Source organism: Spea bombifrons, chromosome 8 (genome assembly GCF_027358695.1).
Source record: "Spea bombifrons isolate aSpeBom1 chromosome 8, aSpeBom1.2.pri, whole genome shotgun sequence".
NCBI classification, from domain to species: domain Eukaryota; kingdom Metazoa; phylum Chordata; class Amphibia; order Anura; family Pelobatidae; genus Spea; species Spea bombifrons.
The window spans coordinates 46604530-46626108 of record NC_071094.1 but is presented as its reverse complement, the minus strand read 5'-3'; the positions used below and the strand labels follow the sequence as shown (position 1 = coordinate 46626108).

Sequence of the window (21579 nt, the reverse complement as noted above, 5' to 3'; positions counted from 1 at the left end):
CAGCGCTGTACAATGTGTTATTATTATTTATATATCGCCGTCATACTCCGCAGCGCTGTACAATGAGTGTTGTTATTATTTATATGTCGCCGTCATACTCCGCAGCGCTGTACAATGTGTTATTATTATTTATATATCGCCGTCATACTCCGCAGCGCTGTACAATGTGTGTTATTATTATTTATATATCGCCGTCATACTCCGCAGCGCTGTACAATGTGTTATTATTATTTATATATCGCCGCCATACTCCGCAGCGCTGTACAATGTGTTATTATTATTATTTATATATCGCCGTCATACTCCGCAGCGCTGTACAATGTGTGTTATTATTATTTATATATCACCGTCATACTCCGCAGCGCTGTACAATGTGTGTTATTATTATTTATATATCGCCGTCATACTCCGCAGCGCTGTACAATGTGTGTTATTATTATTATTTATATATCGCCGTCATACTCCGCAGCGCTGTACAATGTGTGTTATTATTATTATTTATATATCGCCGTCATACTCCGCAGCGCTGTACAATGTGTGTTATTATTATTTATATATCGCCGTCATACTCCGCAGCGCTGTACAATGTGTGTTATTATTATTTATATATCGCCGTCATACTCCGCAGCGCTGTACAATGTGTGTTATTATTATTATTTATATATCGCCGTCATACTCCGCAGCGCTGTACAATGTGTTATTATTATTTATATATCGCCGTCATACTCCGCAGCGCTGTACAATGTGTTATTATTTATATATCGCCGTCATACTCCGCAGCGCTGTACAATGTGTTATTATTATTATTTATATATCGCCGTCATACTCCGCAGCGCTGTACAATGTGTGTTATTATTATTTATATATCGCTGTCATACTCCGCAGCGCTGTACAATGTGTGTTATTATTATTATTTATATATCGCCGTCATACTCCGCAGCGCTGTACAATGTGTGTTATTATTATTTATATATCGCCGTCATACTCCGCAGCGCTGTACAATGTGTGTTATTATTATTTATATATCGCCGTCATACTCCGCAGCGCTGTACAATGTTATTATTATTTATATATCGCCGTCATACTCCGCAGCGCTGTACAATGTGTTATTATTATTATTTATATATCGCCGTCATACTCCGCAGCGCTGTACAATGTGTGTTATTATTTATATATCGCCGTCATACTCCGCAGCGCTGTACAATGTGTGTTATTATTATTTATATATCGCCGTCATACTCCGCAGCGCTGTACAATGTGTGTTATTATTATTTATATATCGCCGTCATACTCCGCAGCGCTGTACAATGTGTGTTATTATTATTATTTATATATCGCCGTCATACTCCGCAGCGCTGTACAATGTGTTATTATTATTATTTATATATCGCCGTCATACTCCGCAGCGCTGTACAATGTGTGTTATTATTATTATTTATATATCGCCGTCATACTCCGCAGCGCTGTACAATGTGTTATTATTATTATTTATATATCGCCGTCATACTCCGCAGCGCTGTACAATGTGTTATTATTATTATTTATATATCGCCGTCATACTCCGCAGCGCTGTACAATGTGTGTTATTATTATTTATATATCGCCGTCATACTCCGCAGCGCTGTACAATGTGTTATTATTATTTATATATCGCCGTCATACTCCGCAGCGCTGTACAATGTGTGTTATTATTTATATATCGCCGTCATACTCCGCAGCGCTGTACAATGTGTTATTATTATTATTTATATATCGCCGTCATACTCCGCAGCGCTGTACAATGTGTGTTATTATTATTTATATATCGCTGTCATACTCCGCAGCGCTGTACAATGTGTGTTATTATTATTATTTATATATCGCCGTCATACTCCGCAGCGCTGTACAATGTGTGTTATTATTATTTATATATCGCCGTCATACTCCGCAGCGCTGTACAATGTGTGTTATTATTATTTATATATCGCCGTCATACTCCGCAGCGCTGTACAATGTTATTATTATTTATATATCGCCGTCATACTCCGCAGCGCTGTACAATGTGTTATTATTATTATTTATATATCGCCGTCATACTCCGCAGCGCTGTACAATGTGTGTTATTATTTATATATCGCCGTCATACTCCGCAGCGCTGTACAATGTGTGTTATTATTATTTATATATCGCCGTCATACTCCGCAGCGCTGTACAATGTGTGTTATTATTATTTATATATCGCCGTCATACTCCGCAGCGCTGTACAATGTGTGTTATTATTATTATTTATATATCGCCGTCATACTCCGCAGCGCTGTACAATGTGTTATTATTATTATTTATATATCGCCGTCATACTCCGCAGCGCTGTACAATGTGTGTTATTATTATTATTTATATATCGCCGTCATACTCCGCAGCGCTGTACAATGTGTTATTATTATTATTTATATATCGCCATCATACTCCGCAGCGCTGTACAATGTGTTATTATTATTTATATATCGCCGTCATACTCCGCAGCGCTGTACAATGTGTGTTATTATTATTTATATATCGCCGTCATACTCCGCAGCGCTGTACAATGTGTTATTATTATTATTTATATATCGCCGTCATACTCCGCAGCGCTGTACAATGTGTTATTATTATTTATATATCGCCGTCATACTCCGCAGCGCTGTACAATGTGTGTTATTATTATTTATATATCGCCGTCATACTCCGCAGCGCTGTACAATGTGTATTATTATTATTATTTATATGTCGCCGTCATACTCCGCAGCGCATACTCCCGCCCCCACCCACCCCCGTCCTGTCTTATTGTATGATGTTTGCATGTTACCCCCCCGTGTGCTGGCCCCTCCCCCGCAGCCAGATTTTATTGTAAATATACAGAGATCAGGACCACCTAGAAGTCGTGATGCCCCCCCATCCGCCTCCTGTCCTGAGGAGTCACCGGCAGCTCCCATCATGAGTGGAAACCCAGAACCCGCCGGCAGATCGGCCCCATCCGGCCCCCGTCTAGTCTGTAAAGACTCAAACCTTAATCAGTCGTTGGTCTCGTCTCAGATTCAGGAGCCGTATGTCTATCCCATGCATGTTTATTACCCTCTACCACCTCTGCTGGGAGGCTGTTCCACTTATCCACCACCCTCTCAGTAAAGTAAAACTTCTTTCCTTTCTGCCTCGGCCTCTGACCCTCTGGTTTTGTGACCCTCTGTTCATGTAAACAGGATGCGGCCCCCGGGCCCAGGAAGTGGACTGTCTTCGTCAGGAAGCTGGGGGTCTCTTTCTCAGGCGCGGCATCAATGCTTTGGGGATGGAGTAACTGAGCCGCCCCCGGGAGTGGGGGGTTTACGGCTGGACGGGGTAACCGCAAAGTCTGTGGTCTGATAAGATGGATGGGGGTTGTGGGATTCCTTCATCCTGACACCAAGTCCAAAGCCCAATCTACACCAATCACCCCCCATGCCTCCCTCTTACCCCCCGTTAACCCTTCCTGGGGGCAAATGAAAAGCCCTTAAATTCCCAGGCAGGTTAGCAAAAGCCCCCGAGCTGCCCCCCTTTTACCCCCATTTACAGCAGTGAGTACACAGGGGGGGGTTATATATCACAGCTGCCCCCCACCAAATGCTTAGGAATCTAAAACAGCCGGGGCTTTTTAAGGGTTAATCCCCCAATGCACGTTTTTTAGATTGCCAGCTCCTGTGCGCGGGATCCTTTCAGCTTCTGTTCCCCCGTTGTACTGCGCTGCGGAATGTGACGGTGCTATATACATAATCTGGTTCTTTCACTGTGTATTTAGACTGGCATCGAAGTGGTTAATACCCCCCAGGACTGGCATCTTCCACTCTGGTGCAAACCCTGCTGCAGCCAAGAAAGGGTTAACACCGGCGGCGATCGGGGCGGGTCCATCCAAATTAGGGTGTCGTCGGACGTCTCTGGGGGGGCCCGCGGAGTTCCCTCTCCCCATTAACCTCTACTATGCCTCCCAGCGCTAAATACCTACCTGGGGTGAATGGGTTAAAGTGAGAAAAAAATATTGTTTAAAAAGCAGGAGAAGCCGTCGGCTGAGAGTTTCCTGGGCCGGGGGGGGGGGGGGGGGGGGCCACGCTATTTATAACCCGCCGCCAGATAGAAAGGGTGAGTCTGCACTTTCTCCTCATCCCCCAGCTACCCCCCCTCTCTCCCCTCTCCCCTCTCTCCCCTCTCTCCTCTCTAATTATAAGGTACAGTTCACCTGATAGAAAACAGATGTCTGAGCAGCTGAGAGGGTTAAACCCCAGGGGTCTGACGGTGCAACTTAACCCTGACAGCGGCACCACGCCACGCACCCACTACTACACAGCGCAGAGAGCGGCAGTGCCACCCCGCCGCGCACCCACTACTACACAGCACAGAGAGCGGCAGTGCCATGCATCCACTACTACACAGCGCAGAGAGCCGCAGCCTCCCCCTCACACACTAGTACTCTGTGCTGTACGTTTGTGGCAGGAAGCGGCTCTCGTGACGTTTGAGGCCGAAGCTAAAAACAGCTGCTTCTCCTCAGCGAGTCCCTCCGGCCCGACCTCCCCGATCACTCTCAGCCGCTGCGTCTACTCTGATATATATTTATACACTGTGTGTATATACGTGTGACACGGCGAATGCTCCGCCCACTGCGGGGAGACACGGACAGAGAGGAGCTATGGGGCACGGCGATTGCTCCGCCCACTGCGGGGCGACACAGGAATTGCCCCCTGACATTCTGACCTATCAGGTCCCAGCAGCCGGTTTCCTGGAGGGCGCCGGTGCAGATAAAAGCCCTTCAGGAGACGTGGAGCGGGGTGATAAGAGGCGGACGGGAAGCTCCCGGGGCAGATCTGGGCGGCTCGTGTTCCCCGCGGGGTTATTTATGGACCCGGCAGCTGCTGCGTCGAGCCCTTTAAAGAATGGCATCCTGTGTCAGCAGCCAGCGCGGGGTTAACGTGCACGGTGTGGCGGCCGGGGGCATTAAGTCACCTGTCAGACCCTCGAGATTCGCCCTTCGGGAATCCGGTCGCCGCCCAGGACCCTGCAGAGCGTCTCTATGTGAAACACTCTGCAGCGATGCTGCCCTGGGCACGAGGGGCAAATAGCCTGGACCTGGAACACAGCGAGGGGAGAGCAGCCTGGAGGGTGTGTGAAAGAGCCCCAGGTGCGTGGCCCCCCAGGTGCGTGGCCCCCCAGCCGCCACTGCTTCCTGGCCAACACAGCCGCCCTCCCCTCCTCTCCTTAGTTTGAATGATTCCAGGAAATCGACTGAATCAGGGTCCGATGACAGGAAGTGACATCAGAAATAAACGTTGTTACAGGGTCACCGTACCCAAGGCTGGGTCCCCCTGTTTGAGGGCTGAGGAATCCCCGGTCAGTCCCTCATACGGAGCTCCTGCTATCCACGGATCAGTCAGACCACAGAACCCGACGCCAAACCCCATTATCTCGGGGAGGACATAGGGAATGGATCCGGTACGGGGATAAGTGATATGATGGGTCCCCCCCCCTTGTTATCCCCCCTGTAGTGCGGGGGCCGGCGGGGCAGACAGGGCTGTGCTGGCTGATTAAGAGCCCCAGCCGGGTTACCCGATCGTCTCTTTGAAGGCCGGAGCTGCAGCCACATTCAGTCTCTGGGCCGGATATAAAATATCACCGGGTCATGTGATCAGAACAGGGACACAGACGCTCCATGACCCGGCTAAACCGCACACCAACCCCCGACACACACCGATCCCCCAAAACACCGATCCCCCGACACATACCCTCCGACACAAACCGATCCCCCAACACACACCGATCCCCGACACAACGATCCCTGACACAACGATCCCTGACACACCGACCCCCACACACCGATCCCCCGACACACCGATCCCAAAAACACCGATCCCAAAAACACCCTCACACAACGAACGCTCTGTGCAAACTGCCCCCCGACAACCCGACCCAGAGTGCCACGAGAATGTCTGCCCGGGAGATGGGGTCGGGGCAGAAGCCGGGTGGGGGGGTGCAGGAGATGGGGGGGCAGAAGTTGGGGGCTGATTGAATGTTTTTTCGTCAGACGTCTCAGCCCAGCGTCCGCTCGTCACAGACTGGTTCCCCTGGAAGGATTCTGGGATTTCCGAGTCGTTTGTTGTGAAGCTTCCTCATGGGGCATGAGTCACCGGCTACCACCATGGCCGGCAGGAGGAGCCACATTACTAATAGTGTGTGTGGGGTTTGGCGCTGTACCTGTGCTGTGTATATTTGTGGCAGTGTAGTAGTAGTGGGTGCATGGCGCGGAGGCACTGCTGCTGTCTGTGTGTATGTGTGGCAGTGTAGTAGTAGTAGTAGTAGGTGTATGGCACGGAGGCACTGTTGCTGTCTGTGAATATGTGTGGCAGTGTAGTAGTAGTGGGTGCATGGCACAGAGGCACAGACTCACGGACGCCATTGATTCCTCCTTTTTTATTTTTTTTTAAATAAATTGATATAAAAGTAAAAAGGAAACGATTTTCTTTACAAACAGAAATGATTAACCCTTTCCTTCCCGGCCTCTGTGCATCGCTAGTCCGTCACACAATGCACCGCAACTCAAAATCCGGGGGCAACCGGACGCGTGAAATACCCCAATACCCCCCCCCCCGCCCCGGGGCTGATACAACGCATCACACATTCACGAGAAATGAGTGTCCGCTGTGACCCCCCGGAGGGGTATTTAACGTAACCGAGGATTTATAGTTCTGTTTGTGGTTTTAATACGTTTGGGGTCAATACACGATATTTCCGGCTCAAATCCAGTAAAATAAATATTATTTATAAAAATGGGGTATTTTCAGGAAATAAATCGAGAAACGTCTGAAACAAACCGCGAGAGATGAATAATTTCTGGGGAAAGAGTTCTCGGTCACAGGACTGTCCCCAAAACACGGGGACGCTGGCGTGTTTAAGGCCGGGGCGGTAGCTGCCCCTTTAATGCCAGCGTCCAATGACAGCAATGCCAGTTCTGATGGCCAATCACGTGTCTCGTTACTCTGAGGGTCACTGTCTCTCCCAGCAATTCCAGTGACTTTGATGAGTTTTCCCAGTTTAAAAGGGGGGCTCTGGGCCCCCCCAACTCCCTGACCGGGGCACCAAGGGGCTTTATGTCAGAATGTAGGGGCTTCTGCCCCCCCCATGTTATATAAACAGTTCGGGGTTCAGGTCGCGCTCTCTGCGGCGGCCGTGAGTCTCGGGGAGTCGTGGAAGTCAATGAAGGGTTAAACTGCCCGGAGACCGCAGTGTCACGTACAAGAAGAGTGTCCAGATTGGCCGCTATTCGAAGAACTGCCCCTTAACCCAGGGGCCACTCAGAGGACAGATCTCATCCTTGGCCCTCGAAGACGCGCTGTGTTGGGGTCTCTGTCCGCTGAGAGGTTCGGGGGCCGCCTTGCGGTCACCCCGTGTCTGTAGAAAGGGATGGGGGGGGTTGAAGCGGTTGGGGGTGGCAGCGGTCGGTGGGGGGCGCTGCCGGATGGCGTCGGGTTTCTCCGGGGTCACTGCGCTCGCTCGTGGTGAGTTTAGGGCCGAGTTTAGTACCGTCTGGCTGGTTCGGCCCCCGTGGACGCTCCCTCAGCTGCACTGGCAGGACTTCACCACCATGTTGGACAGTTTTTCCACCTTGGCGGTGCGCCCCACGTAGTAGATGATGGGGAGAGGGTCCAGGGCGTCGGGGACGCAGCAGGGGGATATGGAGGCTCCGGGGTTGTTCTGGTTATAGAGGGAGAGAACCTGCGGGACGGACATAAAACATTGGCGATAAGCGGCCCTCTGTGCCCACGATGAGGAGGGGGGCAAACGACGGGGCTGTTTGTAACTCTATGGGGTAAATTTACTTCATTCTGGGTGACGGAGGGCCAACCACGGCCAGCTTCTGCGGGGCGAAGACTCCGGGATTGGCCGTAACAGTGGGAGGAGTGTCACCCTTCCCCCCCTGGGATGTTAACCTGTAAATACCCCCCCCCCGGGATGTTAACCTGTAAATACCCCCCCCCCGGGTGGTCAGCAGGCTTGGATGCCCCAGCGGCCGCTCACCTTGCTGTACTGGGTGTCCATGCTCCAGATGAAGGGGCAATTCCCCAGACAGTAATTGGCGTCGTAGCCCTTCGGCTCGTGGATCCATTTCCACCCCAGGTCCTTGCGGAAGTTGATGAAGAGGGGCTTCACGCAGCAGTTGGGGCCATTATTCCTGCCAAGAGACGGTTCTGGGTCACCGACGGCCTAATCGCCCCATATACCCCCCGCCCCCCACCGCAGACACTCACGTGCGGCAGTAGTCTTGGTCCGTGGCCCTCCTCCGCCGGCTGTGGCCACTCTCCATGCGCGCCGCCGGGATGTAGGTGATCAGAAGGTACGGGAAGTAGGAGGCTTTCTGGCTCAAGCCGCCCATATCGCCCCGTTTCACGGAGAACCCTGGAGGAGAGAGAGAGCGCCCTGAGCACCGACCGCCCTGTCCTACACCCCACCGGGGCTTCTACAACCCTGTGATACCCCCATACCCAGCAAACGTTCCGAGCTCCTAGAGAAGAGGGGCATCAGGGGAGGAAAGAGGGGGCATCACAGGAATGGAGGGGATTTGGGGGCCTGAACAGGGAGAACTCGTTGCCACTAACTGGTGCAGGACTCGGGGGGGGGGTTCTCTGTAAAACACGTTCTGACCCTGGAACCCAGAACATGTATTATGTGTCACAGGCTGGGCTGAAGAGCTGACAATCTGCCGCGAGTCTCTACAATGAATGGAGCCAAAGAAAGTATTTTCTGACCTGGGTCCCCGAAGACTCCAGGCAGGGAGTTAAATAACGCCCCCCCCGCCTGGAGCCCCTCCTTATATTGCCATTTAATATGAATAATAATGAACCCCCCCTCACCCACCGTCAATGTCCAGCTTCACATCCCCTGAAGCCGCGCATGGTGGAGACAGCTGGAACACTTCGTTCTCTTCTGCAGGGAAGACGAGAGACAGCGGTTACCGCCGGGGGTCCGACAGCGAGAGACCCACCCTGTGCGCTTCTCATTCGTGGCCCCCGAACGCAGAGCCAGAAACCTGCGCCCCGCGGATACACGCGCCACCCCCACGGATACACCCCCCCCGCAGATACACGCGCCTCCCCCGCGGATACACGCCACCCCCGCGGATACACGCTCCCCTCCACAGATAGATGCCGCCCCCCGCAGATACATGCGCCACCCTCATGGATACAACCCCCCCACAGATACATGCGCCTCCCCCCGCAGATACACGCGCCTCCCCCCGCAGATACACGCGCCTCCCCCGCGGATACACGCCACCCCCGTGGATACACGCTCCCCTCCACAGATAGATGCCGCCCCCCGCAGATACATGCGCCACCCTCATGGATACAACCCCCCCACAGATACATGCGCCTCCCCCGCAGATACATGCGCCTCCCCCCCGCAGATAGACGTGCCTCCCCCGCAGATGCATGCGCCCCCCCCCCCGCGGATACACGCTCCCCCCCTGCGGATACACGCTCCCCTCCACAGATAGACACCCCCCCCGAGGATACATGCTGCCCCCCCCCGCAGATACACGCGACCCCCTCCCGGCGTATCTCACCTTTACGGTCGAGCCACTCTCTCACCGAGTCCGTCACGTCGAACGAGAGCCACTCAGCGGGTTTTCCCGGCCACACGAACTTACTGTCCAGATACCGGAAGGAGTTATTCCCGTTACCCAGACCCTGGGAGGAGGAAGAGAAAGGGTTAAGAGGCAAATATCCCCGGGACGATTGCACCAAAAGGGGCTTCTACTCGAAAAAAGAGGCAGCCGGGTGATGGAGACGGAAAAACTACCCCGAGAGACACGGAACGGAAACCCCAAGAGACGGAACGGAACCCGAGAGACAGAACGAAACCCGAGAGATGGAACAGAACCTCCGAGAGACGGAACAGAACCTCCGAGAGACACGGAACAAAACCCTGAGAGACACGGAACAGAACCTCCGAGAGACACGGAACAGAACCTCCGAGAGACACGGAACAGAACCTCCGAGAGACACGGAACAAAACCCAGAGAGACAGAACGGAACCCCGAGAGAGACGGAACGGAACCTCCAAGAGGCGGAACAGAACCTCCGAGAGACGGAACAGAACCTCTGAGACACACGGAACAAAACCCCAAGAGACGGAACAAAACCCTGAGAGACGGAACGGAACCCGAGGGACGGAACGAAACCCGAGAGATGGAACAGAACCTCCGAGAGACATGGAACAGAACCTCCGAGAGACACGGAACAAAACCCAGAGAGACAGAACGGAACCCCGAGAGAGACGGAACGGAAACTCCAAGAGGCGGAACAGAACCTCCGAGAGACGGAACAGAACCTCTGAGACACACGGAACAAAACCCCAAGAGACGGAACAAAACCCTGAGAGAGACGGAACGGAACCCGAGAGACGGAACAGAACCTCCAAGAGACGGAACGAAACCCAGAGAGACGGAACCTCAGAGAGACATGGAACAAAACCCAGAGAGAGACGGAATGGAACCCCGAGAGAGGCGGAACGGAACCCCGAGAGACAGAACGGAACCTCCAAGAGACGGAACAGAACCTCCGAGAGACGGAACGAAACCCAGAGAGACGGAACGGAACCTCAGAGAGACACGGAACAAAACCCAGAGAGAGACGGAATGGAACCCCGAGAGAGGCGGAACGGAACCCCGAGAGAGGCGGAACGGAACCCCGAGAGAGACCGAACGGAACCTGGAGAGACGGAACGAACGGCATCAAAATACAAAACGGGAGAGAAACCTGCAAAACCCGGAAAATTATAAATAATAAAATCCCGCCGTTGCCACTGACGACGACTCACCCGGTAAAGCTCCACCCGGTGCTCCGTGTTCTCGCTCACCCCGAGCAGTGGCTTCCGGAACATGCGCAGCTCCACGTGGTGCAGCAGCGGGCGGCGGGACACGATCTCTCTCACCCGCGACGCGTTAAACGTGAAGAGAAAGACGTCGTTGGTCGGCGGGATATCCTCTGCAAATTGGGGGCAAAGAGCGTCAGCCTACGTGCCGAAATGTAACAATTTATCGACAATTCGGTTAAATTCTGCAGAATTAACACTAAAAGGAAAATGAGCTAAAAATAACAATTTTCTCCTCCTCAGATTCAGATTTCGGAATTTCTTTAGGGAGGAAAGTAATTTCTCGGAATGTTCCGGAACATTAAATATATTAAATATCAGATTTGGGTAAAATCCGCAAATAAAAGTGAACTTCGTTTATCGAGAGAGAATTCAAACAGCGGAAAATCCCATTTCCGGCCCCAATTCATCGGTTCCGCCGGACGGGAACGTCGCGCAGACACCGGATTCTGGGAAGCAATGAGCTTCCCTCGTGGCAGGAGCTTCGCTTCAGGATTTAATGACCCGGCTGAGAGGCAGAAGGATGGCGGACGCCACGCATGGGCAACCCCCCCCCCGGCTAAAATTACCACAACCCCCACACACACACAAAACGGTGCAGCCAGGCCTCGTACCCCACTGAGGGGCAACATGCTTTGGTCTCGTAGAGCTCGGGGGGTAAGTGTCGGGTTTGTAAACGCCGTGGGGCAGGTTAACAGCGGCCATTGTTAGGAGCTTTGATCGCATTAGCGAGGGGACGAGACACAGAGGAGAGCGTGGGTCATGTGTGTAACACGTGTGTCCCGGAGGGGTCATGTGTGTAACACGTGTGTGTGCGCCGGAGGGGTCGTGTTACACGTGTGGGCGCCAGAGGGGTCGTGTTACATGTGTGTGCGCCGGAGGGGTCGTGTTACAAGTGTGTGTGCGCCGGAGGGGTCGTGTTACACGTGTGTGCGCCGGAGGGGTCGTGTTACAAGTGTGTGTGTGCGCCGGAGGGGTCGTGTTACAGGTGTGTTTGCGCAGGAGGGGTCGTGTTACACCTGTGTGCGCCGGAGGGGTCGTGTTACACGTGTGTGTTCGCAGGAGGTGTCTTGTTACACGCGTGTGGCCGCCGGAGGGGTCGTGTTACACGTGTGTGCACCGGAGGGGTCGTGTTACAAGTGTGTGTGCGCCGGAGGGGTCGTGTTACACGTGTGTGCGCCGGAGGGGTCGTGTTACAAGTGTGTGTGTGCGCCGGAGGGGTCGTGTTACAGGTGTGTTTGCGCAGGAGGGGTCGTGTTACACCTGTGTGCGCCGGAGGGGTCGTGTTACACGTGTGTGTTCGCAGGAGGTGTCTTGTTACACGTGTGTGCGCGCCGGAGGGGTCGTGTTACACGTGTGTGTGCGCCGGAGGGGTCTTGTTACACGTGTGTGTGCGCCGGAGGGGTCTTGTTACACGTGTGTGCGCGCCAGAGGGGTCGTGTTACACGTGTGTGCGCGCCGGAGGGGTCGTGTTACACGTGTGCGCGCCGGAGGGGTCGTGTTACACGTGTGCGCGCCGGAGGGGTCGTGTTACACGTGTGTGCGCCGGAGGGGTCGTGTTACACGTGTGTGCGCCGGGGGGGTCGTGTTACACGTGTGTGCCAGACGGTAGCTCCTGAATGTTTAGAATGAGGGCACATTTGGAATCTGTATAACAAGCCTTCCTTATTCTGTCACCCTGCGGGGGGGGGGGCAGACAGACAGGTAAATAAATACCCCGACCTCCTCCCCCCGCCGCGCAGGACCGGGGCAGACGCTGAGCTCACCAATCATGTGTAGAAGCTGCGTGTGTATAAAGACATAAAGGGGACATCGGCGGGGTGCAGCCAGTCCCCCCCCCGTCCTTTATCCCTTTATGTATTTAAACGTCTCTCTCCTCTCTCTCCTCCGTCTCTCTCCTCTCTCTTTTCTCTCCTCCGTCTCTCCTTTCTCTCTCTCCTCCGTCTCTCTCCTCTCTCTTTTCTCTCCTTCCGGCACCATCTTCTTCCTCTATAATTATAAAGAGCGCTCCCTGCGTGGAGAGACCGCCGTGCCCTGCGTGGAGAGACAGCCGTGCCCTGCGTGGAGAGACCGCCGTGCCCTGCGTGGAGAGGCCATTGGGCTTCACGCGTTCCGGTTCCGGGTTCTAGAGCCATTACTGTCAGCGATAACGCTGGGATCTGATTGGTTGGTGGCTGAACCCGGATTTTTTATTCCAATTCTGTAGCAGCCGGTGACCCCGAAGGGCCGGTGTCTCGTTAAACGCTATGTTGCTCCCCCTGTGTACAGCGATACGGAACACGACGGCACTTAAAAGGCAGACTTGTACCTCGACACTGTACGTGGGGAGACGGGGTACCTCGGCACTGTATGCGGGGGGGTACCTCGGCACTGTACGTAGGGGGGGCGGGGTACCTCGGCACTGTATGCGGGGGGGTACCTCGGCACTGTATGTAGGGGGGGCGGGGTACCTCGGCGCTGTAAGTGGAGGGACAGGGTACCTCAGCGCTGTACGCGGGAAGTGCGGGGTACCTCGGCACTGTACGCGGGGGGGTACCACGGCACTGTACGCGGAGTGGCACCTTGGCACTGTACGTGGGGGGGGGGTTCTTACCGTTTCTGTTCATTTCCACCTTCTGCACCTCCTTCCCGTAGTAGTCCTCCTCGCTCGGCTCGCGCCCCGCCAGCTCCTCCTTGTCGGCGTTCTCGCGGATCATGTCCACCGTGCTGTTGTAGATGGAGAGGACCTCCTCGGGGACGGCCATCTCCTCGCTCTCCACCTCGGGGGGTTTGGTGAGCTTCAGTTTGCTGAGGATCTGTCCTCTGATGGCCTCGATCCTCCTCTTCCTCACCTGCTCCACGTCCACCGTCTTGCACGTGGACATCGCCGTCGCCTGCTGGAGGAGATGGAGACCCAAGAAGATGAAGCAAATCCCTCGTCCGCCCATCCTGGCCGCCGGCGGCTCCTCCACAAAGCGTCTGCCTGTCGGCGTCTGGTCGTCGGGATCAGCTGTCGGGCCCCGCGGGCTCCTTCCAAACTTTTTCCGCTGCGGGTGGAACTTAGACCAGGAACTCTTTCAATGTCTCCATTTCGTTGTCTCTCGAAAATGTTCGACGGCAGAGGGCTGACTCGGAGTCTCAGGGGGTCTCAGAGCGTCTCAGGGGGTTTCAGAGCCCCCGGGGGAGCAGAACAAAACCCAACTCCTGGCAAAACAAGGCAAGACTTGAAGCCCAGGAACTTGGGGCCATCCTTCTCGGTCTCGCGCCGTCTCCGTAGAGCGTGGAGGTCGCCCAGAACCCCGCGTGGCTGTGAGGATTCAGCAGCTCGTCTGTCTCGTGTCTCTGCCGTCTCGCAGCTTGTTAGAACATGCTTTTCCTGAACCTTTGCGCTCTCTTCCTCCCCTTTCTCTTCCTCCCCGGCGCTCTCTCCCGGTCTCTTTCTCCCCGGTCTCTTCCTCCCCGGTCTCTTCCTCCCCGGCGCTCTCTCCCGGTCTCTTTCTCCCCGGTCTCTTCCTCCCCGGGCGCTCTCGGCAGCTTTAATGCCGTCTCGCCGGCTCCTCCCAGGATATGATCCGATAAAGTGAGTCTCGCAGGAGAGTTTGAGGAACTCCCAGGTCTGCTTTGGGGGGGGGGTCAGAATCTGAGACAGACGCGGAAAAATATGCACTCGCCAGGGGGGCCGGGGGCGGGGGAAGTGGGGGATACGGTGACTGCGAGACTGATAACTGCCCCACAGAGGGGCAGAAGTTATAAAAAGAAAAGAAGATCCAAATTCAAAAGTTTAAATGCGGACGGGCTACAGACGGGCACAAGGGTTAATAGGAGATACGGGAGGAGTTATATGGAGTAATAGGAGGGGTTAATAGGAGATACGGGAGGAGTTATATGGAGTAATAGGAGGGGTTAATAGGAGATACGGGAGGAGTTATATGGAGTAATAGGAGGGGTTAATAGGAGTTACGGGAGGAGTTATATGGAGTAATAGGAAGGGTTAATAGGAGTTATATGGAGTAATAGGAGGGGTTAATAGGAGTTACGGGAGGAGTTATATGGAGTAATAGGAGGGGTTATAAGGTGGGGTATATGGAGTAATAGGAGGGGTTAATAGGAGTTATGGGAGGAGTTATATGGAGTAATAGGAGGGGTTATAGGAAGGGTAATGGGGTAATAAGAGGGGTTATAAGGAGTTACACCGTTACCTCGCAGATACTCGGAATCACTATACTGCGCGGGGTAGTTACACCGTATACAGAATCCGCGCGCCGGCAGAGTGCAGATACTCGGAATCACTATACTGCGCGGGGTAGTTACACCGTATACAGAATCCGCGCGCCGGCAGAGTGCAGATACTCGGAATCACTATACTGCGCGGGGTAGTTACACCGTATACAGAATCCGCGCGCCGGCAGAGTGCAGATACTCGGAATCACTATACTGCGCGGGGTAGTTACACCGTATACAGAATCCGCGCACCGGCAGAGTGCAGATACTCGGAATCACTATACTGCCCGGGGTAGTTACACCGTATACAGAATCCGCGCACCGGCAGAGCGCAGATACTCGGAATCACTATACTGCGCGGGGTAGTTACACCGTATACAGAATCCGCGCACCGGCAGAGCGCAGATACTCGGGATCACTATACTGCGCGGGGTAGTTACACCGTATACAGAATCCGCGCGCCGGCAGAGTGCAGATACTCGGAATCATTATACTGCGCGGGGTAGTTACACCGTATACAGAATCCGCACACCGGCAGAGTGCAGATACTCGGAATCACTATACTGCGCGGGGTAGTTACACCGTATACAGAATCCGCGCACCGGCAGAGTGCAGATACTCGGAATCACTATACTGCGCGGGGTAGTTACACCGTATACAGAATCCGCGCACCGGCAGAGTGCAGGTACTCGGAATCACTATACTGCGCGGGGTAGTTACACCGTATACAGAATCCGCGCGCCGGCAGAGTGCAGATACTCGGAATCACTATACTGCGCGGGGTAGTTACACCGTATACAGAATCCGCGCGCCGGCAGAGTGCAGATACTCGGAATCACTATACTGCGCGGGGTAGTTACACCGTATACAGAATCCGCGCACCGGCAGAGTGCAGATACTCGGAATCACTATACTGCGCGGGGTAGTTACACCGTATACAGAATCCGCGCACCGGCAGAGTGCAGATACTCGGAATCACTATACTGCGCGGGGTAGTTACACCGTATACAGAATCCGCGCACCGGCAGAGTGCAGATACTCGGGATCACTATACTGCGCGGGGTAGTTACACCGTATACAGAATCCGCGCGCCGGCAGAGTGCAGATACTCGGAATCGCTATACTGCGCGAGGTAGTTACACCGTATACAGAATCCGCGCACCGGCAGAGTGCAGATACTCGGAATCGCTATACTGCGCGGGGTAGTTACACCGTATACAGAATCCGCGCACCGGCAGAGTGCAGATACTCGGAATCACTATACTGCGCGGGGTAGTTACACCGTATACAGAATCCGCGCGCCGGCAGAGTGCAGATACTCGGAATCACTATACTGCGCGGGGTAGTTACACCGGCAGAGCGCAGATACTCGGTATAACCGGGGTGATTTCCCTCGCATTGCCCGGCTGCCCTTGGTAATTATCGGGAAGGGCCGGTCATGTGCCCCTGATTAGGGGGGGGGTGTATGCAATTAAAGAGACCCCCGCTGTGTGACCCCCCGGGGCTTCTTCTAATCTCTTTCACATCACATTACAGTAACTGATGGGGCAGGAGGGTACTAGACAGCAGGGGGGGGGGGACCAGACAGCAGGGCAGGGGGGTCAGCAGGCGCATAATCAGTGTTGGTATACGCTGGCGCGAGGATGCCGAGGTTTTGCCCGGTGTTAGGCTGCTGCCAATAACCCCCCGACTCCATCACAAGGTCCACTTCCTGCCCTGCTCCCGGCTCTGGGGGCGCACGATGCTCCCGGCTCCGGGGGCGCACGATGCTCCCGGCTCCGGGGGCGCACGATGCTCCCGGCTCCGGGGGCGCACGATGCTCCCGGCTCCGGGGGCGCACGATGCTCTTGGTATTGGGGTTCCCAAATTTCAACACAAAGGGATGCATATGTTTCTTTTTTTTTAATTAATGTTAAAGTAGGTGGTAGATAAATGGAACAGCCTCCCAGCAGAAGCGGTAGACTAGATGGGGCTGATCTGTCGGCAGGTTTTGGGTATCTATGACTTAGTAGATCTAGTTGGAATCTGTTAGATTCTATTACTCTCCACGATACCCGTTACTGATCCGTTACTGATCCGTTACTGATCGCTGCTCCGGGCACCTCTGCAGCTCCAGTTAACCCTTTGGTGAGTGTCTGTCGCCCTCTTCTGGCCGCTTACAGTAAGTTCCCCGTCCGCTCATTCCGGGCGGCGCAGGAGGCTCCCCGGAGGTATTACCGTCACCCCCTGACCTGACGGCGATTAACGGGACGCCCGACGACCTCTAATAAATCAGGAACATTCTAGAAATTGATATAAAACGTTTATTATGAAAATAGTGGCGGTTTCAACCTAAAAATATCTAAACAGAGCAGAAATCGTTATTATTAATGCAGGTTACAGGTCTAGGAATGGGGGAGGGGCAGATAAAACCCATATACATTTAATTTACATAAAACCACTCCCACCACTCCCCAAGTGCACGCAGGCATTCCCCACTCCAGAGAGGTGCATCGTGACACGCGCTCCATTGCCGGACCGGCCCCTAGCTCTCCACCCCATAGCGCTCAAAGTTCCTCAGTATGACGGTGAGCTCCAGGTGCACTCGCCCCATGGCCGCGGTCTGCAGGCGGTAGCGATCCGCTCCCCCGTAGATGAGGCTGGAAGACTTGAGCTGCGGCCCTCCGCCTACGAACAGCTGGGAGAGCCGCTCCTGCCAGGAGCCCAGGGGCCGCCAGGAGGGACTGACCAGAGAGTGGCTTCCCGGAGTGGAGGGGACGTGCAGGAAGCTGTAGCCGTATAGCTCGCTTCGGCCAAACGAGTCCTGGTGCCAGATCTGCAGGTGGAGTTTGGGCCAACCTGGAGAGACAGAGACAGAAGTAATCAGGAGAGGATCAGCAGCCCCTGAGACACGGTGCCTGCCCCTCCCACTGCAGGGCGCCTGCCCCTCCCACTGCAGGGCGACAGACAGGAGGTGACCCCGTTAGGTGTCACTCTGATGAGAGGGGCAAAGAATTAATCCGCTGAACACACAAAGTGGCTTCATTCCCACTCAGGTAAACGGGTGAAGCACGTGTGTGAATGAAACGTCGCTAAGCCGAGCCCACACGTGTGTGTGAATGAAACGTCACCGCGCATGAGCAGAGTCAGCTCCCATTAAGTTCCATTTTATTAATGTTATGTTTTCGGGGACTCATTAGCTTTGCGGTGATTGGCGGATGGGAAATGATGGCCGCGTGTCTGCGTCGCCCCCCACGAGCTCTGTGTAACCCGCTAGAGATCCCCGCGAGCCCCTCTTCCCGGGGTAGACTCACTCCTCGGCTCGACGTGTCACGCGTGGCCCGGCCGCGTGTTATTAGTATTATTGGTTCATATAGCGCCATCATATTCCGCAGCGCCGGTTACGCAGTCCGATCACGCAGAACATGAGGGCAAATCCGGGTCACGTCCTCGTAAAACACGCAGAGGGGCCACGTGAGCGAGCAGCTGGCGGCCAGACGTCTGATTATTCGGGTGAGAGCGCATGCGCCACCGCCGGGGACACGTGGCTTACATAGGTCACACCAGCGCATGTGGTAAAAAAATGGCATCTTTCACCAAAAAGTGGCCTTTTAGCTAATTTTATTCAATTACTAAAAACACGGGGGCCTCGTCAGGTCGTGTGCGGTGTTGGGGGCTCCTCCAGTTACAAGCGGAGTTAGGGGGGCTCGCTTCGGGAGTTGAGGGGCTTGCGGGGGGCTCCTCCGGTGGTGAGCAGAGTTGGCCGGGGCTGGCGTGGCGGAGTTGGCGGGGGCTGGAGTCGCGGAGTTGGCGGGGGCTGGCGTGGCGGAGTTGGGGGGGGCTGGCGTCGCGGAGCTGGCGGGGGCTGGAGTCGCGGAGTTGGCGGGGGCTGGCGTGGCGGAGTTGGGGGGGGCTGGCGTCGCGGAGCTGGCGGGGGCTGGCGTCGCGGAGTTGGCGGGGGCTGGCGTCGCGGAGTTTGCGGGGGCTGGCGTCGCGGAGTTGGCGGGGGCTGGAGTCGCAGAGTTGGCGGGGGCTGGCGTCGCGGACAGGGCCGGCCCAAGGCAAAATGCCGCCTGGGGCGAATTTTAAAATCCCGCCCCCGCCCCTTATCTACCCTTCCTCTCCCTCCGTCCCTGTTGCCCCCCCCCCCGTACTTACCTTTCAGCAGTCCTGCGGCGAGACTCCCTGTCCGGTCTCGGTGCCGGCTTGTAATGCTGAGCGGCGGAAATCTTCCGGCACCGAGACCGAACAGGGAGACTCCCCGCAGAGGAGAGCGAGAGAGGGGCGCCGAGCGGGTACTGACAGCTTGACACCCCTCTCTCTCTCTTTCGCTTTAAAAAAAAAAAGGGGGGGGCTTGGGGCGGCTCCATTGTCGGGCCAGCCCTGGTCGCGGAGTCGGCGGGGGCTGGCGTCGTGGAGTTGGGGGGGGCTGGCGTCGCGGAGTTGGGGGGGGCTGGCATCGCGGAGTTGGCGGGGGCTGGCGTCGCGGAGTTGGCGGGGGCCGGCGTCACGGAGTTGGCGGGGGCCGGCGTCACGGAGTTGGCGGGGGCTCCTCCGGCTCTTACCTTGCAGTCCCTTTGTAGCAAAGTGCACGTCGATTGGATGCGACCAGAAAGCCATCTCCTCGCTCTGCGGGGTATCTACCTGCGTCTGACCCTCTACTGCCCCAGACAGCACCTTCCACGCTCCGCCTGGGGAGGGCATTTGGTGTTGGGGAGAATGATACGTTAGTGGGGTGCATGACAAGGCGTTGAATGGGGGCAATCAGCGGGGGTGGGTAGTTTACAGAGGGGTTAGGAGACCCCCGCCTGCTTCCTACCTGTGTGAATCCCCCATTTGCAGAAGAGGCTGTTTTGGGGGAATCCGCTTGCTCCAACGATCTGCCCGATGACATGAACCTCCGCCATGCCTGTAACAGTGAGAGCGGGGCATTTAGTATTCCTGCAGAATGTTACCCCTGACTGCAGGGTATTACCCCCTCTCCCATCCCCCTGCAGAGCATGACCCCCTCTCCCATCCCCCCTGCAGAGCATGACCCCCTCTCCCATCCCCCCTGCAGAGTATTACCCCCTCTCCCACCCCCCTGCAGAGCATGACCCCCTCTCCCATCCCCCTGCAGAGCATGACCCCCTCACCCATCCCCCTGCAGAGCATGACCCCCTCACCCATCCCCCTGCAGAGCATGACCCCCTCACCCATCCCCCTGCAGAGCATGACCCCCTCTCCCACCCCCCTGCAAAGTATTACCCCCTCTCCCACCCCCTTGCAGAGTATTACCCCCTCTCCCACCCCCTTGCAGAGTATTACCCCCTCGCCCTGCAAGAGCATTACTCTCTATTCATCCCCGTGCGGAGTATTACCCCCTCTCCCACCACCCTGCAGGGCATTGCCCTCTGCTCAGGGCTAAAAGGTGTCACAGAGACCCCCTAAATCTCCGCGCTTTGCCCCCAATGTTTACCCTCCGCAGAGACTTCCGGCAAACGCCTCCCGCTGCCTGGCAACAGTAACGGGATCTGCAGGGAGCAGAAGTGACGTTGGTAAGGGCAAAGTGATTCCGAGGCGGCCATATTAGGTGAGGGAACAGGCGGGGCTTTCAGGGTTCTTGATGGTGTGTATGTGAGATAAATATATATATAATATATAATGTATTTATGTGTATGTGACGGTGTGTATATGTGAATCAGTGTGTATGTGAGATATATATATAATATATATAATGTATGTTATGTGTATGTGACGGTGTGTATATGTGAATCAGTGTGTATGTGATATATATAATATATAATGTATTTATGTGCATGTGACGGTGTGTATATGTGAATCAGGGTGTATGTGAGATATATATATATAATATATAATGTATTTATGTGTATGTGATGGTGTGTATATGTGAATCAGGGTGTATGTGAGATATATATATATATATTATATAATGTATTTATGTGTATGTGATGGTGTGTATATGTGAATCAGTGTGTATGTGAGATATATATAATATATAATGTATGTTATGTGTATGTGACGGTGTGTATATGTGAATCAGTGTGTATGTGATATATATATATATATAATATATAATGTATGTTATGTGCATGTGACGGTGTGTATATGTGAATCAGTGTGTATGTGATATATATATAATATATAAAGTATTTATGTGTATGTGACGGTGTGTATATGTGAATCAGTGTGTATGTGATATATATATGATATATATAATGTATTTATGTGTATGTGACGGTGTGTATATGTGAATCAGTGTGTATGTGAGATATATATATAATATATAATGTATTTATGTGTATGTGACGGTGTGTATATGTGAATCAGTGTGTATGTGATATATATAATATATAATGTATTTATGTGTATGTGACGGTGTGTATATGTGAATCAGGGTGTATGTGAGATATATATATAATATATATAATGTATGTTATGTGTATGTGACGGTGTGTATATGTGAATCAGTGTGTATGTGATATATATAATATATAA

General features: G+C 54.0%; 2 protein-coding genes across 3 annotated transcripts; both read right to left on the bottom strand.

The window, feature by feature from the left end:
• Positions 1-7461: 7461 nt before the first annotated feature.
• Positions 7462-14025, bottom strand: TGFB1 (transforming growth factor beta 1). 2 transcript variants are annotated; one of them, XM_053474172.1, is made up of 7 exons: positions 13496-14025; positions 10849-11015; positions 9593-9716; positions 8887-8955; positions 8280-8427; positions 8050-8203; positions 7462-7746 (listed from the first exon to the last, which is right to left on the bottom strand). In XM_053474172.1, exons 1-7 carry the CDS (start codon positions 13827-13829, stop codon positions 7588-7590), a joined length of 1155 nt encoding a protein of 384 aa, XP_053330147.1. In that variant the 5' UTR covers positions 13830-14025; the 3' UTR covers positions 7462-7587. The 2 variants fall into 2 exon arrangements, with proteins under 2 accessions (XP_053330147.1, XP_053330148.1); XM_053474173.1 differs by lacking the exon at positions 7462-7746 and having other exon boundaries at positions 8068-8203; positions 8280-8533.
• Positions 14026-17391: 3366 nt separating this feature from the next.
• B9D2 (B9 domain containing 2) lies at positions 17392-20591 on the bottom strand. The gene is made up of 4 exons (XM_053474180.1): positions 20540-20591; positions 19901-19990; positions 19647-19772; positions 17392-17940 (listed from the first exon to the last, which is right to left on the bottom strand). Exons 2-4 carry the CDS (start codon positions 19986-19988, stop codon positions 17627-17629), a joined length of 528 nt encoding a protein of 175 aa, XP_053330155.1. The 5' UTR covers positions 19989-19990; positions 20540-20591; the 3' UTR covers positions 17392-17626.
• Between the last annotated feature and the right edge of the window lie 988 nt (positions 20592-21579).

Coding starts and splice junctions, on each gene's coding strand:
- TGFB1 (XM_053474172.1), bottom strand. CDS start 13,829: ATGGGCGGACGAGGGATTTGCTTCATCTTCTTGGGTCTCCATCTCCTC. Junction 11,016..13,495: donor GGTGGAAATGAACAGAAACG/GTAAGAACCCCC, acceptor CCCAATTTGCAG/AGGATATCCCGCCGACCAAC. Junction 7,747..8,049: donor TGGACACCCAGTACAGCAAG/GTGAGCGGCCGC, acceptor TCCGTCCCGCAG/GTTCTCTCCCTCTATAACCA.
- B9D2 (XM_053474180.1), bottom strand. CDS start 19,988: ATGGCGGAGGTTCATGTCATCGGGCAGATCGTTGGAGCAAGCGGATTC. Junction 19,773..19,900: donor CAAATGGGGGATTCACACAG/GTAGGAAGCAGG, acceptor TGCCCTCCCCAG/GCGGAGCGTGGAAGGTGCTG. Junction 17,941..19,646: donor TGCTACAAAGGGACTGCAAG/GTAAGAGCCGGA, acceptor CTGTCTCTCCAG/GTTGGCCCAAACTCCACCTG.